This window comes from Microtus pennsylvanicus, chromosome 4 (genome assembly GCF_037038515.1).
Source record: "Microtus pennsylvanicus isolate mMicPen1 chromosome 4, mMicPen1.hap1, whole genome shotgun sequence".
Classification (NCBI taxonomy): Eukaryota; Metazoa; Chordata; class Mammalia; order Rodentia; family Cricetidae; genus Microtus; species Microtus pennsylvanicus.
The window spans coordinates 40,893,571-40,912,618 of NC_134582.1; the positions used below are offsets into that span (position 1 = coordinate 40,893,571).

At 44.3% G+C, this 19,048-nt stretch overlaps 1 protein-coding gene across 1 annotated transcript; it reads left to right on the top strand.

Annotated features, from left to right (window-relative positions):
* The first annotated feature begins 749 nt into the window (after window positions 1-749).
* Window positions 750-15,807, top strand: Plac8l1 (PLAC8 like 1). The gene is made up of 4 exons (XM_075970859.1): window positions 750-868; window positions 6,098-6,234; window positions 14,182-14,318; window positions 15,667-15,807. Exons 1-4 carry the CDS (start codon window positions 750-752, stop codon window positions 15,805-15,807), a joined length of 534 nt encoding a protein of 177 aa, XP_075826974.1.
* The last annotated feature ends 3,241 nt before the right edge of the window (window positions 15,808-19,048 follow it).

The following is a 19,048-nucleotide window of genomic DNA, read 5'->3' on the forward strand; positions in this document are numbered from 1 at the left end:
GGTTCAATACTTCTATGTGTTGGGGATAGTCTGGACTCAATTGTTTTTCTTAATGGTTTTCTGGTCCTTTGAAGACCTTTTTTCTTGATAAGTAATCCCCAGGCTGGAAGACCTTTCTATCCCCACTTTTGGGTATACTTTGGAATTGTCCTGGTGATGCAGCCATCTTGCTGCCTAGTAAGGTAGAAAACTGCAGTTTCTGCAACGACATGGCGCGGAGTGGCACCTAACCAGGTAAATCCTTAGTAAAGGCATCCTTTAAAGCAAAGGATTTTCCCATCAAAGATAAATTCCTTGTTTTAAGTTTTGTGTTTACATTTGTTGTTGTTGTTGTTTTTGTTTTTCAAGACAGAGTTTCTCTGTGTAACAGCCCTAGCTGTCCTGGAACTAGCTCTTGTAGATCAGACTGGCCTTGAACTCATAGAGATCTGCCTGCCTCTACGTCCCAAATTCTGGGTTTAAAAGCGTAAGCCACCACAGCCCGGCTAAATTTTGTGTTTACATTGTATCTCCATCAATCTCCCTCCCTTCAGATTAGAAAAAGGTACAGACCCTTAGTTAGACATGTGCTCATCTTTAAAACAATACTATGTCTGTCTATCAGCCTGCTATGACCTCAAGTTCCAGAATATCAAGGCAACATTCTTTTAAAGGCACGCTTCCCTTTGGTTTGAACCCAGGTTTAGAACCAGTCTGCGCATTGTCCAAGGGAAAGGATAACCAGACAATAAGACAAGAAAGCTGTCCTTATGAGCTGGCTCGGGCATCACTTCTCCAGGCCCCACGAGGACGTTTCCTTGCTCAGTACACATGCGCCACTCTTCTCCCTCATATCGTCTGAAGATGAGCATTTCATTTCCCACTTGAGGCAGGAAGTCAGGTGACTTTTCTCGCAGGTTTTGCTGTTGGACTCTCCAGCCAATCTCTTTGTAAAAGGAGCCTGGGAAAGAACAGCGGCTTTTGTGGGGCGAGTGGGAGTACCTAGCCCCAAGAGTGCGTGAGAAGGGGGCAACTGTGCTTGGCTTGTGAAAGAAGGACCGCTTAAGTTAAAGGAAATCTCTTCATTCTTAGTTTAAATTATCCTGTCCTGATCAAGTGAAACTTCATATCTGGCTACTGCCTGTGAAATCCACCCCTTTGACATAAATATCTTAGAGATTTGACTTCAATGAAGAATTTGGAGTAAACAAGGGGGCCTGGGTGGAAAGTACAATAAATTCTTAGCACTGCATGTTTGATTAAAGAATTAACAGAAACTGCCCAGACTGGTGTATTCAACATGGGGACAGTCAGCTTTTCTTGGGGAGGGTGCCTGGCTTCTTAGGTGAGTGAGTTAGAAGAGAGTGAAGCCAGAAGAGAGAGTGTATTTTACCAATCTGAAGCATCACTAGGTAGAAGGATCAAAGAGACTACGGCTGCTGCCATCCCATTTCCCACTAAAGCTTTCCTCTGCTTTTGATGAGCAGAGTTACCACCTCTCTTGGTTTTCTCAGGACCATCTTGATTTTAGTACCAAAAGTTCTCTATCCTAGTCAAATTAAGATGGTCGATCAACTTGACTGTATTTCAAGGTATTTGGGTAGCACATGTATCAGCTTAAAAACACCGACCCAGATTTCTCTGCCTTCTTTGTTCCTCAGAAAAGCAAAGAAAGCGCACCGGATGCTGAAGTCATGCTAACACTAGCTGCTGTCAGTTGCATGCCTCCCATGCACCAAGTACATGATATCATTGAATGCTCACGGCAACCAAGAGCTAGAGTGCTTAAAACACAGTTGGAGGAGGAAGATGAGGCCAGAGCTGAGGGCAGTGATGGGGTCTTTCCTAAGCTTGAAGCGCTAGAACGTAGCTAAGCTGGATTTGAAATTCAGTGTGCACCAGTGTGTTCTTTCTGCTTCTGAATGGGCAGCGTCTCTGATTTGGCCCAGGTCTGTGGGCATCAGTTGTCTCCATCATGCCCAAGCTTGTTCCTGTTCTTCGTGGTGGCATAAGCACTCCTTGCAGGCCATATAGACAAGCTGCCCAAGAAGTTACAGTGACTACTTCCATCTCATGTGTAGCAGCCCCGGAATAAGATAAGCCACCCTGCCCTTGGTCTTGCTTTGACTCTCTCTAATTCTTCCTCTCCTTTGATAGGATTTTGCTATGGAGGCGTGGTTGCTCTCAACCTCTCCTGCCTTGTTTGCCCAGGTCCTGGGATTACCGGTGTACATTGTCACACCTCATCACCTTGCTATTTTTAGTGGGACTACCAAATGCCTGGCACATAGGCAGTGCCTAGGGAAGGGCTGGCGTTACTTTCTGAATCATGACAGATGAGCAGCGTTAAGCTTGAACTGTAAATCTAAACATTTTAATAAAATCACCAAAGATTCAGAGTATTAGAATAGAGTTCTTATTGAGTTCAAAATTAGGCAAACACACACATACACACACACACACACACACACACACACACACACACACACACACACACGTAATTTTTCCAACAAGTAAAAGTTACCTTCTTAGTTACTTGATTTGGAGTAGATAGAAGACTGGCCTCCTTGCTGTGATAAAAAGGTGTTATGCACATAATTTTAAGATAGAAGCAAAAATCTCTTGTCTAGGGCTGCAGACTGCAAATGGTTCATTTCAGGGAAAAATCTTTCCAGGTGCTCAGCCCTCAGAAATCCCTCTACTAAAATCAGAGATGATTGAAGCTCTTAGCATAATGATGGAAGCCCTCACTGGTAGGCACCATGCTGAGAAGGAAATGCCTTGGATTGTGTAGAGAGATGCAGAAAGCTTTTAGGCTATCCTCTGCTTGTATTTCATCAGCTCACACCTGAGAGTTAGGCTACAGAATTGAAATGCAGTTCAAGTTGCATAATTTAGCCCAGAGGAGCTAGATTGAAGAAAGACTTGAGTACAATAGGAGAGACAGTGAATCTATTTGATCCAATCAGCAAATATTTATCGAGTACTCACTCCGTTTCAGGGCAGTGTGCTGATGCTGGGCATACAAAGAGGAACAACAGCCTGTGCCCCTGGCAACAAGGAGCACACATGGAGGGAGATGAAACAGGGCCAGTGCGAAGGCAGCTTCTTCAGGACCAGTTTCAAATGTTCATCGGTGGCTGGGTGGAGTCAGTAATGACTACTTCCCTCAGTTCTGGAGGTTGGAAGTCTGGGACTGGGGGAGTGCGGTTGGGTTCGGTGAGGCCTCTCCTGGCTCACAGGATACTTTCTTGGTCTCTCTGTTCATCAATGCCATTAACTCAGGATTCCATCCCTCTGCCCTACTGAACTTTACTTTCTAGGAGTCATCTCCATATACAGCCACATTTCAGGGAGCATATGTCAGTTCACAGAAATAACCCTTAACACACTTCAGGCTGAACATCAACACATACGCAGGCCATAATCCTCTCATTCTTCACACACATCTGAGTGGCAGACGAAAGGGTGTTTTACAATTTTGTTTTGAACTTATCTGGTTATAGGTCATGATGAGCCACTGGCGGCTACTTTTCAGCAGCTATGCCTCTGGGCATTTTTTGAGCAACAGGAAAACCTTAAACACATTTTCAAATGCAATCAAATATTTGCGGGTGGGACTGAATGTGGTGACGTAAGCCTTTAACTCAGCACTCAGTAGGCAGAGGCAGCTTCATCTCTTGTGAGTTCCAGGCCAGCCAGGACTACACAGACCTTGGCTCAAAATCAAACGACAAAAATACTCCAAGCAACAACAGAATTCGTGAGTTCTATTTGGCAATGGAATGGACATAATGCTAACTTCCAGTGTTTGACTTAGCATCAGCTTTATGTTTTACACATTTTTCCAAGTCTTAAGAACATATAGGATGGGGCTGGAGAGATGGCTCAGCAGTTAAGAGCATTGCCTGCTCTTCCAAAGGTCCTGAGTTCGATTCCCAGCAACCACCTGGTGGCTCACAACCATCTGTAATGAGGTCTGGTGCCCTCTTCTGTACTGCAGGCATACATGTAGAAATTGTATACATAATAAATAAATAAATATTTAAAAAAAACATATAGGGTCTCAAAGTGCTAATTAGACCCCAAGTATTATCTGTAATGTCTACAGATAAAAGGACGAGCCCTGCTCTGGGGACCCAGTAGCTCCAGCCCGGCCTCTAGGTCCCTCCTGAGCTCTCGTGGAGCATCTCCAGCTCTTTAACATCTTGATGACTCACTGGGTCTTTGGAGTAGGTGTGTTTCAAGTATCCTCTCTTCTTGCCTACTACCTGTTCTGTGTCCCTTGCCATTCCTGTTCCACGGACACCGCCTAGCTGGTGAAGACTTGGGAGCTGTTGCAGTCACCAGTGGCTTTCAGATCCACTGCATGAGGTGTCAGGTGGCAACAGACTTCTTGCTTAAGAGTTACCTGGAAACCTGTTACGTTTGTGACTTCTGGACTTCTTTGGAGACCCGTGCAGTTGGTCTGGGGCAGGGTTTTGGAACTTGTTTTGGCAAGTTGTCCTGTTTGGTGATGCTTGGGCAAGCGATTAATTTTCTTGTCCCTGTGACAGAGTGCATGGCATAAACACCTGAACAGAAAGAATGATGTGTTTTGGCTTACGATTTCAGAGATTTCAATCCATATTCCTTAGTCCCATTGATTATGGGCCCGTGTTGAGAGGATTGTGGTGGGAGGAATATATGAAGGAAGGTGGTGTATACCTTAGGGTAGACAGGAAGCAGGCAGGGAGAAAGGGGCTGTTCTCTGGCCCCTTTAAAGGCTCCCTTCAAAGGTGTGACTTGTCCCTTCACAAGGCAAAACCTTCAAAGATCCCAATGAAGTACTTTTTCCAAATAGGCCTTGTTACCTAAAGGTTCCAGAACCTCCCCAAATCATACCACTAGCTGGGAACCTTCAACACAACAATAGCAGGGAGTGTTGGTGTGGTGGAAAAGACATATACCATAACATCTCACTGATTTGATTGCTCCAAATCAGATCTGAAAGGAGATCTCCAGCCATTTGTCCCCAGAGCAATGCACTCTTATGATTGCTCAGTCAAGTTTCACTTTGACTCCTAGGGCATCTAGAACTCGGTGACCTACTGCAACAATGGTTCCTGGGCAAATGGAGCTGCGTCTTGTTTATTTTATTGCGAATGTGAGGCAGGTTCTGTCCTTAATTTTCCACAGCACCTCAGAGATCAGGTGCAGACAGCTCATGAGGCTTGCTGCAGGAGAGGCATACCACAAGGTAATGACAACACAGTGCAGGCTCAGACTCATGATAGGCCCCACTGACTCCAAGTTGACCCAGCTTTCCCATGAACCTTGAAGCAGCTTACCTTCATCTATGGAAATGACTCTTGCCATTTCCATGACTGAAATTCACACAGAACTTTTTATCTCAGAAATAGGAGGGAGCTTTTCCCCTCACTTCACCGTTACATCTCAGTCCCTTAAGCAATTGTTTCCTAAGTTAGAATTACAGAAAGTGGAAATATCCATTCCTTTCAGGGAAAATTAACTCCAAGAGGAACGTGTGGGATGTTCTGCATTGGGGCCATCCACATGTGACCCCAGTAGCTGAGCCCAGGTTCCTAGCTGCTCTCTCAGTCCCCCCATCATTCTTTCTTGAGCAGATGCTCACCACTCTTGGGTTATAGCTTACTTCACCTGTGGCACACCCTCGGGTGACAGTAAACTAGTTATATGTCCTTCAGTTGATACAATAAGCCCCGTGAGATCGTTTTCCCATCTGAACTGACAGGAGGTAGGGAGCACGAACCACTTAGCTGAGGTCATGTCACCATGGAGGGACATGCTGGGATCTGAGTGGATGTCTCTTTGTTTCAAGTTTGTGAAGTTAGCTCTTATGAAACCCTGGCAAACACTAGGTGTTAGATTGGACATTGAACTTGAGTAAGAGATTGGTCCTTAATGGGACTAAACATTATAAAGTCAGAGGAGGCATGCTGAAAGAGGGAGCTGATCCTGTCAGCCTGGATTATGTATGACTCAGCCTCTTGGCTCCACGGGTCTCTGATCTCTTCTTTATTGTTCTGTTTTGATCAATGGTTATCATTCTTCAGCATCTTGGTTAACAAGTTAACCATCATCCTTGACTCTCCAGGAGCCAAGTACCAGCTCGAACTGTGGTGAAGCAACCTATCCGCGGAGCCAGCAGCAGGACCACAGTCACGACCATCGTCCAGACTGGTGGGGACTGGAGCACCGGCCTCTTCAGTGTCTGCAGAGACAGGAAAATCTGTACGGGCTTCCTTTTCACTCACGCTCCTCCTTACCATTTTCTCCCATGAGGTATCAGTAAGTGGAAAAGCTACCCCAGCACAAGGTCAGAAAGTAAAAGATTTCAGAATAACTGGATTAGTCTAGTGTCTCAAGGCTGTTCCTTAGTTGAGAAAAAAAAGTCATGCTTTTCAATAGTGTAGACCCTTTCATAGGATAAGTGGTATTTTCAAAGATTTTTTTTTATTTAAATGATAGAATCTATAGTTGGTAAAGACACAAAATAGCCTCCTTTGTCACTAGAAGTGACGGTATGAACTAGTGGAGATCAGCAAGGGTTACACTAGTGTTTCCCCTGATAACTACATTTCTTAGTAGGAGCTTAATCTGAGAAAATAAATTATGTGCAAAATTGAACAGACACATCAACACTGCAGCCTTGGTCACTGTGGCAAAGCTTGGAACAGTATATGTACTGCATCCATCCACTGGGTTATTATAAAGCTCTGAAGAGTCACAGAGTAGAGTAACAGTCAGTGAGTAAAAAGATCTTTTGTGTACAGTTTCACTTTTGTTAATTAATTAATTAATTAATTTATTTTTTGAGACAGGGTCTCACTGTTTCCCTGGCTCGTCTGGAACTCACCGAGTTCCACCTGCTTCTGTCTCCTGAGCGCTGGGACTCAAGGTGCATGGTAGCACACCTGTCTTGCATATGGTTTTGAGTTTAAGAAGCCGAGTGAGTGCAAAACTGTGTTCATTAAATTCCATCTGGAGGAGGTGAAAACATTTAGGGAAAAAAAGCATAGGAGGATCTAATACTATTATTTACAGCAGATATCTCCAGATGGCAGGCTAACAAATACATTTCATTTTTCAAAAATTATCTCTTCAATCTCTCCTTGCATTGCTCTTGTAACAAGAATGATCTGAAAGGAAACGCCCTCTGTTGACTGAGCTCTTGTCTGGCTCTGGTTCCGTCAAGAGGTTCTAGTTTCACGACTGACCTCTGGCTTACAGCAAAGGCACACCGAGTCACTGTTTGTCTCAGCGGCCATGCCTCAGGATCCCAGAACCTGGGAGAAGCAAGTATTGGGTCCTGATTTAAAAATCACCATTTAGTGGTCATAAAAAAGAAAAATATAGCCAGGCGGTGGTGGCGCACGCCTGTAATCCCAGCACTCGGGAGGCAGAGGCAGGCGGATCTCTGTGAGTTCGAGGCCAGCCTGGTCTACAGAGTGAGTTCCAGGACAGGCTCCAAAGCCACAGAGAAACCCTGTCTCGAAAAACCAAAAAAAAAAAAAAAAAGAAAAGAAAAGAAAAAGAAAAAAAATATAGAAGACAGCCCAAGTACAGAACAGTATCTGTAGGTGCGGATATTTTGACGCTCCCCCACCCACCGCCAGATCCCTTACTTATGTGTGTACGCAGTTTACATAAGTGGAAGAATTGTAAATGTACATACATTATTAGACACCTCTGTTTCGATTTCACCACACATGTAGGGGATCACGCCACATAAGCACATCTGGAGCTAATTTCTTAAATTGCCTCATGAATCCCCTTGTATCCCAGTTTGTTTATGCAGAAACTCCGGTTGCTGGAGTATGGGGTTTACTCAAACCAGTGCTGTGCAACCCTGCTTGTTCAGATGTCAGTTTTGCATAGCTGTGAGGATATCTGTCTTGGGTAACTGCTAATGAGTAAACTTGCTGACCAAACAGAACGTGCCTCTTTAAATTATGGTAGATGTCGTCAAGTGGCTTTGTTTCTGGAAGGTGAGTTAATTTACACTCCCACTGGCCGCGCATGCGTGTGCTCCGTTCCTCTCTAAAGTATCTTAGTATTGGAAGGTTCAGCTCCCTTGCAGCAAGCGACCTGAAATGTGCCGTGCTCAATTCCCACTCGCCTTCCTTCCTTCAGTTCTTTGGGCCTCTACACCACCGCTTCTTGTCTTTGTTTTGACTCGCCCATAAGGGAGAAAGATGGCATTCTACACAGGAGGGTGGAGAACAGGCCTTGGTTTAGGTGGGCTGTGGAAGTAAACGGAAAGGCTGAATGTGTACCATGCATCCCTATTGACCGTGAGCTCTGTAAAAGAAGAAAATATATGACTGATAACATGTTGGCACATTCACCTTGTAGAAATGGGGTGCTACAGAAAAACGATCCTTGTCTCTTTGTAAATACCATTTATGGTTGCAAACAAGAGCAACAACAAAAAATCATTTGGGAACATTTCCTTCCAGGTATTTTCTCTACATTTACCTGTGTAAATCTGTTAACAATATATGCTATTGCTTTGTAACTCATTAGGCAAAGCATAAATGGTATTAAGTTGTGCTTCTTATGCAATTTGATTTTTTAAAATTCAAATTAGCCTTAGAGATTTCGCTCTGTTGGTACTTAATTGAATTTTTATCACATCCTTTTAGAAAAGTTTGTGCATGTGTGTGCATGTGCGTGCAGTGTATGTGCAGGTATGGGTACCAGTGTGCATGGGCAGAAGCCGGAAGAAGGCATCTGATATCCTCCTCTATTACGCTCCGCTTTATGCTCCTTTGAGACTGGGCCTCTCATTGAACCTAGAGCTAGACTGGCAGCCATCAAGCACCACCACTCCTCCTGTCTCTGTCTCCCACGGTCCTGGCATTGCAGGTATGTATGCTGGCTTGTGTTGTGTTTGCCGGGATCCAAACTCGGGTCCTCATGGCCGCCCAGCAAGCATTCTTGATCACCAAGCCACCTCTCCAGTCCTTTTCCCACATTCTTAGTGGTTACACGCCATGTTTTATCTATTTCTCAGCGTACTGACATGCATTTGCATTTGTAAACGCTGTGATGCAGACACACTGCAGTGACTATCCTTGCAGGTGTCCTTCTGTGCCCAAGTGTTACTCTAGGCGCTGATAAGTGAGATTATTCATTCCTAGAGTGTTTTTAAGTCTTAATAGATTGAGCAAAGTTCTCATCTAATGTGGTCAGGCCAATTTCCACATTCATGTATTTGTAATTTTATGTCCCCAAACATATATTAAAAATGGGGCATTCTTGTGAGTAGCAAGTGACTTCTGATAGTATTGATATGCCTTTATAATGACATTATTGTTGGCCATTGGTATTTCCTTTTTAGCAAGCTACCCACTGATGGCCATTATCTTCTCTTCTCTTTTCCTTTATATATATTTATAAGAGTGCCTCCCATATTCTATGTGTTTACCCTGGTCTCCGATATCACGGCAAAGCCTACTTTTGGGGAAAGGATCCCAGCCTTCTATTCTTGTGCATCCCTTCTTGGGGTCTAGTCTAAGTGTTCTCGTCTCCAGCCACACCCCTCACCATGCACAGCAGTGACATTTGACTCAGAGGGTCCTTCTGAAAAGAGTCACAGAATTCAGGTCACCCCACAAGGATAAATATAATGACATACTGTCCTGGACTACACAAACTCTTTTGCATTAATTATGATGGGATAGAAATGTAAAACATGAGAACATATGGACATACACTAGGACTCTGGGTTCATTTTCCTAGAGTTCAGATCTGGTTTCTGTCATTCACTAATAATATTATAAGCTTAGGGACAATTACTTCTAGAGATTAGGTGAACTAATTATAAATGGGGTTAATAAGAAGACCCATTTTATTCATCAGTTGATTTTTCTGAGATAGGGTCTTAGCAAGCAAGCACAGGCTGTTCTAGAATTCCCTGTGTATCCTAGGCTGCGGTGAGCCCTGACCAGCAGGGAATAACACCACGACTCGAGGATCCTTCTTCAATCACAGTTTATTGAAGCGCTGCTTGGTTGAGGGAGAGCTGAAGGTGAGGGGCCCCAACCACGGCAGGAGGTGTGCTTATATGCAGGGTGTAGGCGTCTCTAGCTGGCCTACTACACAAGGCTATACAGGATTGGACGGCTGGCGTTGCTAGGCAGATTAGCAGGCAAAAGAATGCAAAACAGCACAGAAGCGCTGATGTGAAAAACAACTTAGGGCATCGCCCTGAGTGGAAGCCGGCGCCATCTTGTAATGGCGGACGGTCGTCACAGTTCCCCCTTTTTGTTTTTATAAAAAGAAACAAAAAAGGACTTACTCCCGTTCTGGTCTCCGCCTCATGATGCGTGGACCGATCAAAGGAGGCCTTAGCCAGCCAACACTCCTTCTCCAGTGCAATGGGTGCAAACCCCTGAAGGTGCAAAGGCAGTGTAAGACTGACAGAGCAATAGCATGGTCCCTCTGGGTGCAATGGCGTTAACGCCCCCAGGTGCAAGGGCACCACACTATGCATCCTTAAGTACTGCTATCCAAGCTTGAGGGGAACTGCCTGCATCCAGCGCTGCTAGTGCCTTAGCAATTGCCATCTTTTCCACCTGTCGCCTTCGAGAGATCCGGCACAGCAAAAACAACGCCAGAACAACGCCTGCAGCAAGCAGAACACCAAACATGCCAACTCCCACCCACTCTTTGAAGTAGGAAATAGTCTGTAGCAACCAATCAGTGTATCCTTCCAGGGTAATCATCTCGGCTCGAGTTTGATTAAGGTCAAGGATGCTTAGAATAAGATTTCTCTGCAAACTTTCAAGCTGTCTAGACCAATTTCCTGCAAGCAATTGTCCTAATGCTTTTGACTCATTAGCATTAGCTAAATATGGTGTAACACATACTGCGGGAGTCTTATCCACGCAACTCATACTGATAACATTAAACAAAGTATACAGATTATTTTCTAGCAAATCTACTCGCTTATTCAAAAGCAAAATGCCAGAGGCCAGATGTTTGTTAATTGTTACCTGTACCGTTAAAGCAGAGGACGTTCGTTGAACCACCTCGTTAATAGTTAGAACAGTTTGAACTTGATTGGCCATAGCAATACCAGCTGTAACAGCAGCTGCTGCAGAAGCTACAATTGCAGTCACTATTGCTGCAGTAATACCAAAATCACGCTTCTCTCTTAGCAAGGTTATGATAGGAAACTTATTAGGATCAGCAACTACTGGCACAGGCACAAAAATAGGAATTCTCATTATTAAGGCCTTTTGGGATCCTCCATCCCAACATTGGAATGTTGTATGTCATTAGAACATTCATCATTCTCGTCGTGAGTCTTTGGCACGTCTTTTATCTTTCTTGTGAGTCTTTCTGACATCCAGATGGGATCCGGACGTTCCGATATCGTCCGCTTCCCGTGTGAAGTTCTGAATCCTCTTTGACCCCTCACTGTGATGCCGCCACAGAGGGTCCCGGGGTTCGGCACCAGCTGCGGCGAGCCCTGACCAGCAGGGAATAACACCACGACTCGAGGATCCTTCTTCAATCACAGTTTATTGAAGCGCTGCTTGGTTGAGGGAGAGCTGAAGGTGAGGGGCCCCAACCACGGCAGGAGGTGTGCTTATATGCAGGGTGTAGGCGTCTCTAGCTGGCCTACTACACAAGGCTATACAGGATTGGACGGCTGGCGTTGCTAGGCAGATTAGCAGGCAAAAGAATGCAAAACAGCACAGAAGCGCTGATGTGAAAAACAACTTAGGGCATCGCCCTGAGTGGAAGCCGGCGCCATCTTGTAATGGCGGACGGTCGTCACACTAGGCTGCCCTCAAACTCATGCTTCTACTGTCTTAATCCCACAAGTACTGTGGTTATGGGGCAGGCTATCATGCAGGCCTGAATGGTGGCAGTGTACATGGGAGGCAGAGGCAAGTGGGTCTCTGAGTTTGAAGCCAGCCTGGTCTACAGAGTGAGTTCCAGAACAGCCAGCAATACACAGAGAAACCCTGTCTCAAAACAAACAAACAAAGAAGTGCCTAGTTTATATGATTATTTCAGAGATTAAATGAGCTAACACGTGTTAAATGTTTTCAGGAAGAGCTTGGCACACAGGGAACTCTTTATAAACACGAGCTATTGTAAAATAAATATTTCTATATAGGCTTCTATATAGACATCTTTTAAAAACCACAGCTGACTTCTAGTTCAAAGTGATTGAATTTAAGTATTGTGATTTGAATGAGAACATTTCCCAAAGGCTCGTATGTTTTAATACTTGGTCCCCAGATGGTGGAACTGTTTGGGAAGGACTAGGAGGTATAGCCTTGTTGGAGGAAGTGTCACTTTTTCTTTTTAAGAGAGGTGGACTTTAAGGTTTCAAAAGTCCTCCTCATTCCCAGTTAGCTCTTTCTCTGCCTCTTGCTGTGGATCAGAAGTAATCTCTCTGCTGCTGCTCCGGCACCGTGTCTGCCTGACCACTGCCATTGCTTCCCACCATGATGGGCATGAACTCTAACTATCTGGAACCACGAACCCCAATTAAATGCTTTCTTCTAGAAGTTGCTATGATCATGGTGTTATGTCACCTCAGTAGAAAAGTAAGACAAGTGTCTAAAAAGCACACTTATATAGCATGGTTATCTGACAGACAGATTAAAAATCAACCAACCAACCAACAAAAAAACCCAGCAAGTGAGTTCTAACGCGGAGCAACAATGCTAAGGCACAATCAATGTCTTTACAGGGTGTGGTACTGTTCAGAGACGAGTAAACAGGATTGATCAGTTGCTTAATTTGCCAGCTTTATTATTAGGCAAATTTTTGTTAATTGCTTTGTTCGTGGGAATTTACCGTCTTTCATAATCTTCACAGACCGTGCCATTGATTTCAAATTGCTCTAATTCAAGGTTGCAGATGCTGGGAACCCTCTGCTTGCTGCAAATTTGCTAGGCCTTATACTGCTTTCCAAGTTGTTCAGACTAGTTGTCAGTGCTGGGCAGAGTCTCCTTTTCTGCTCGGGAATTATTTTTTAGTGCTGGGGACTGATCCTTGTGCATTCTAGGCAAGTACACGACCATGGAGCCATAGCCCTAGTTAGGATTGTTTTTTTTTTTGATTCAGATTAAAATATCTTAGAATTATTTGAGGCTTACTTAGTTTGCTTTCAGCTACAAGGTACCTACCATACCTTTGTTTCTGGTGTATCAGAAGCTGTGGTGACTAACACTTCACACAAGCTACAATGGCTAAAACAAAACTCTGACAATAGCAAATGCTAGCCATGATGTCAAGCCATTAGAAGTCTTGAATGGTGTCAGAGGGGGTATGGAATGGTACAAATGCTTTGGAGAACTATTTCTCTATATTTGTAGTTTTAGATGATGTGATATCTTAATTGTGTGTCAGCAGCTCTTGCGGCTCGTTAATAGTTTTCTGTTGCTCTATGAGCTCCGTGGAAGGGAGTGAACAATTTGCCTGCCCATGGGCATGCGCTTTCTCTTCCCTTCTGGAGCAAGTTCGTAACAGTCATTACATTCTCCAGAGGCTCTATGGCCTCAAACATCTTGGGAATAGAATCCGTGTTAGTCCATTCAGTCTGTGTAGCAAGTCATATCAAGAGTTAATGGTGAATGAAGTACTAAGTGGAAACCATTTCCAGTTGACACTCAAGGGCCCAGTCACCTAATAGTTTACAGATTAAAATGGACGAACGTCAGTGGCTCTGTGAAGCTGACAACATTCAGAATAACCTCTGATCTGAGAAGTAGAATAAAACCCTGACAAGAAAAGGAAATGGGGTCAGTTTTTCTATCGTTTTTACAGAAAGGAATATCTGTAATTCATGAAGCTTATTCAGGAAGTATCCTAGGTCCATGTCAAAAATTGGATAGAAGAACGTAAGTTATGATTCAAAAATTACTTAACATTTTTGGCAGGAGAAAAAGTTCCTATAATCGATGCTAACAGAATCGTGTCAGGTTAAGTTTTGGCAATATTTAACAAAAGAACACAATTTTGATATGTCTAGGTAATGACGATTTTCTAGCTCTGAGTTTTGAGAATGGTTTATTCATTCTTTGTCCCTGGTTCCAGGCAGACAATGTGGTGTTGAATTGATGGCATAGGGTTGCGAATCTGTTTAAAATGTGAAGTTGTTCCCTGAATTTCTGAGAACGCTGGTTTTCTTTTATGTGCAATCGACAGGTTTCTGTGGTCTCTTTTGTCCCATGTGTCTTGAGTGTGACATTGCCAGGCACTATGGAGAGTGTATTTGTTGGCCATTGTTACCAGGGTCTACCTTTGCACTGAGAACTGGCACCAGAGAGAGACATAAGATACAGGTAAGGACAACTGAGGCATATATGAATCCAAATCTTTATGAGAACTGGGATGCTTTCCAAACCTATGATTCTCCAAGGTGATTGGGAGAGAGAGAGAGGGAGAGAGAGGGAGAGAGAGAAACACACACACATACACATGCTTAAAAAAAATCTCACATTTAATAAAAAATGGTGGGGAATGAAAGTTCTGATTTCATTATTTACTAATGAAAGTGATAACTAAGAGTTATCACTTAAATGAAAAGTATATTTTATATTGAAGGCTATTTCAAGAAGAAATCATAATGCAGGCTGTGTTGGTGAACAGGTCTGGTCAAATCATTGGCCAACTTACACACTCTGAGATGTACTTTGATGCGTAGAACTAGGTGATTGTAGCCACTATCCCCTCCCATCTACAGAAATAAAAGCACACTTGTCTCTTATTACTTGAAGACATGGCGGATGGACTCAAACCTAATTTGGAGGAAGTGCTTGTGAGGTCTGACTTGGAGTGTAACCCATGTGTCGCAGGTAGACTTTACTTAGGAGGCTCCTTGTGGTCCTTAACTTCCAGTAGAGCCAAGACTGAAGCCATGAGTGGGTGAGCAGAGATGGGTGGAAACACATACAGACACAGAGGGTCTTCCAAAGGGAACCTTCTACGTTGGACACACAGACACACAGAGACACAGACAGACAGACTCTCTTTATTCTCTTCCTCACAGTATCTAGGTATTTTGGGGGATGATCTTTTTATGTGAACAAGACACAGGCTTGCGTGACTCCTCATGTATGAGGACTGTATGTGTATATGTTTAGATTGATCCAGTTTGCCTGGACATGTAACTGTTAACCAATGATTGTCTCCAGGCAGGTAGTTGGGTGACTGGGGACAGCTCTGGGGGAGGCGAGGGGGGATTTTCTTTTTTATTTCCCATCCCTTTTTACTTTGGGGATTTGGGACCATTTTAGTTTATTACCTGAAGGGACGCTACTCCGCTAAAGCACGTGGCTCTGGCAGGCCTTGCCCTTCTCCCTGACTCCCTCCGCCTTGCTAAACCATTAGAATACATTCCTAAAGCTAGCCCCTTCCTCCTCCTGAGGCTGACTACCAAGGTCCAGCTATCAAAGTATTGAAGTCCAGCAATCAACCCCCCCCCTTTGGCTCACCTAATTAACATGCCTAATTAAAACTGTATACCTCATCCTAACCTGGGGCTTCCCATTTTACCTTGAAAAGCTGCCATTTTCTTATGGGTCCCATCTGTTTCCTCCCAATCCAATCGCAGTCCTTTGTCATCCCTCCTCCAGGACAAATATCCCTTGAGAAACAGAAAGAGTCCTGTGTCATTTGGTCTTGCCCTAGGGGACACTCTGTGAAGACTGGATGGTGGTGCATTGCTGCTGGCCTTTCTCCATCTGTCAGGTGGCCCGAGAACTCAAGATGAGAACCGCTCAACTCTACGAGATCTGTGCAATTCAAGCACCCAAGGACAGCCTGGTTTGATAGCCCTCCTCCGGCGCTCGCTCTCCTACGCCTTCCTCTCAAACCTGTCTTAGAAAGATAGTCCCCCCTCCCCCATAAGTATTCACTGGAATAGAATAAATGATTTACTCACTCTTGTCTCTGCTGGGCTATGATGCCCCCAAGGTTTTGAGTAGTTTCTGACTTTGCTATTTTGGTCCAGCCATACCTCTAGGTACCTTCTAGAGGTGAGTGATATATTCTCCTCTCCCCCTGGCTTTTGGAAGGTTGACTTTTCTCCTAGTTTCTGATGCCATCTTTTCCCATGAGGCTGAAAAATTCCCATGTATATTTATTGTATAGCCCACTTTCCCCAAAATATCAGTGATGGGCCAGGCCTGATTAACTAGGCACTGATGTCTTTGGAACAGTAAGCCATTGCCCCCTCCCCCCCAGCCCAACTCCTTTAGTCTTAGTTGTACAGGAAGGACCCTCTGAATGTGGCTGACAATTGGGGCTGACTGAGAAGCCAATGAAAATGACACTGGGATTTGTCTCTACTGCATATACTGGCTTTTTGGGACCCTAGTCTGTTTGGATGCACACCTTCCTAGGCCTGGATGGAGGCCTTGGACTTCCCACGGGGCAGGGTACCCTGCCCTCTCTTAGGACTGGAGGGGGAGGGGGAAGGAGGAGTGGGAAGCGGGAGGGAAATGGGAGGAGGGGAGGAAGTGGAAATTTTGAATGGTATTATTTATAAAGTAATAAAAATAAATAAAAATAAATATTTTTTTTTTCAAAAAGAAAGTCTGTATTGGTGCTGATCTTGAATTCTCCTCCAACACTTTCAGTCTCCTTGCTCCAGGCTCAAAAACCATAACTGGGTGAGCATTATGGGTTAGATTGTGTTTCCTGCTTCTCCTATACTCCACAAGAGATACATTGCCGCCCAAGCCCTGGCACCTGTGAAGAAGACCTTATCTGGAAACAATCTTTGCAAACGTGATGAAATTAAGATTAGGTCAGTAGGGTAGGCCTGAATACAGCATGATAGGTGCCCTTTAAAGAAGAGGCAGGAGTAGAGACGCACATGTGAAATCACGTGAGGATAGGAGGGAGGCTGCTACCAGGCAAGGACTGCTTAGGGATGCTGAAGCTGGAGGAGGCAAGGGAGAATCCAGCCCCAGAAGTGTAGAGGAAACACGGTCCTGCCAGTATCCTGTGTTCAGATAGCCCCCTCTAAAAACGTGACAGAATAAGTTTCTATTGTTCCAAGACACCAAGTCTGTGGCGGTTTATATACCATCCCCAGGAGGCTTTGTGAATTGAGTATGTCATCTACTTCTGTCAGGTCAACAGCACAGAGCTGAAGAACTTGAACACCTATTAACTGATTGTGCACCTGTGGGCAGTTTCGTTACCTCCTGTGTCTCAGTTCCTCATGGATAAAGAAGCTGGTGTTAGCATTGACCTTAAAGGGCTATGAGGTTATAACAGTCAAGCCATGTAGCACTGTGCTGAGCGAGTAGAATTAAGGACTCAGTAAATACACTTCTCTCTCTCCCTGCCCCCACACCCTGACACTTTTTCTCCTGTTGGTTTTTCAAGACAGGGTTTCTCTGTATAGCCCTAGCTGTCCTGGATCTCACTCTGTAGAGCAGGCTGTCCTTGCATGTGTGTGTGTGTGTGTGTGTGTGTGTGTGTGTGTGGTGTAGTGTGGTGTGGTGCTAGTGGGGAGGAATGTAAATACCCTATTGAGAATTTATGACTGTGATGGTTTGGAAGAAAATGGCCCCCAAAGGGAGTGGCACTATTAGGAGGTGTGGTTTGGTTGGAGGAAGTGTATCACAGTGGAGGGAGGCTTTGAGGTCTCATCTATGCTCAAGCCATGCCCAGTGAGATGGACTACTTCCTGTTGCCTGTGAGTCAAGATGTAAGAACTTCTTCTACCACCATGTCTGCCCACATGCTGCCATGTCCCACCACGATGACAATGGACTAAACCTTTGAACTGTAAGCCACCCCATTGAATGTTTTCCTTGATAAGAGTTGCCATGGTTATGGTGTCTCTTCATAGCAATAGAAACCCCAAGACAATGGCTACCTTTGTAAAAAATTGTACTAATTTCTATTTATAGTTGGGACATAAATTCTCTTAACTGATAAGCCATTTCTTCAGCTAGACGTACACTTTCTTTTAAAATTAAAAAGAAAATTATTTTATGTATACGGGTATTTTGCCTGCATGTATGTCTGTGTACTGTTTGTATGCCTGATGTCCATAGAGGCCAGAAGAAATGGAGTTATGGTCGGTTGTGAGCTGCCATATGAGTGCTGGGACATGAACCTGGGTCTGGGTCTTCTGTAAGAGCAATGCTTTTTTTTTTTTTTTAACTGCTGGGCCATCTCTCGAGGCCTGTAAAGTTTCTTAGAAAATTAAATTCTGCATGAAAATGGAGTCAGTTAAATAGGTACGATAGTTCACACCTGCTATCCCAGCACTTGGAGGAATAAACCAGGAAAACTGCCATCACTCAAAATAAGAAAGTTACTAGCATAGCTGGTATGTGGTGGTAGCAAACACTCTGAAGGGGTAAAACACTGATTTCAAAATAATATTTGTGTTAATATGATCATTGTGTATCATGTTGTATGTTTACTCGTAGTGTATGTGTGCCATGAATGGAGTATATTTGTAGGTCAGAGGGCAACTTTTGGGAGCCAGTTTCCCCTCTTATCATGGGTTACAGGGATGGAATTTAAATTACCAGGCTTGAACAACAGGGTTTTTTGTTTTTTGTTTTTTTGTTTTGTTTTTCGAGACAGGCTTTCTCTGTAGCTTTGGAGCCTGTCCTGGAACTAGCTCTTGTAAACCAGGCTGGCCTCGAACTCACAGAGATCAGCCTGTCTTTGCCTCCTGAGTGCTGGGATTAAAGATGTGCGCCGCCACCACCTGGTTACAGCAGGTGTTTTTACCGACTGAACCATCTCAAAGGCCCAACACTAACAAACTCAAAATGCTCTGAATATTTTGAGCTATTCAACCCTTAGCGCTCCTCCATGATGAACACTTCAGAAGAGAGACCTGAGCTACAGAAATGCAAATGACCTTCCCAAGGCTTCATAGCCCTCTGGAGCCCACATGGTTTCTCCAACCAGAACTTTCTTTACAGAGATGAATTCATCGTGGTCAGCCTTGCCAGTGTTTACTGTCCCTGCCCCTAATCCTTTCCACAGAATCACTCAGAGCAGATGCTAGGAGCTGGACCTCTTGGGGGAAAAT

Coding starts and splice junctions, on each gene's coding strand:
- Plac8l1 (XM_075970859.1), top strand. CDS start 750: ATGAGCTGGCTCGGGCATCACTTCTCCAGGCCCCACGAGGACGTTTCC. Junction 869..6,097: donor CATTTCATTTCCCACTTGAG/GCAGGAAGTCAG, acceptor TTGACTCTCCAG/GAGCCAAGTACCAGCTCGAA. Junction 6,235..14,181: donor CTGCAGAGACAGGAAAATCT/GTACGGGCTTCC, acceptor TGCAATCGACAG/GTTTCTGTGGTCTCTTTTGT.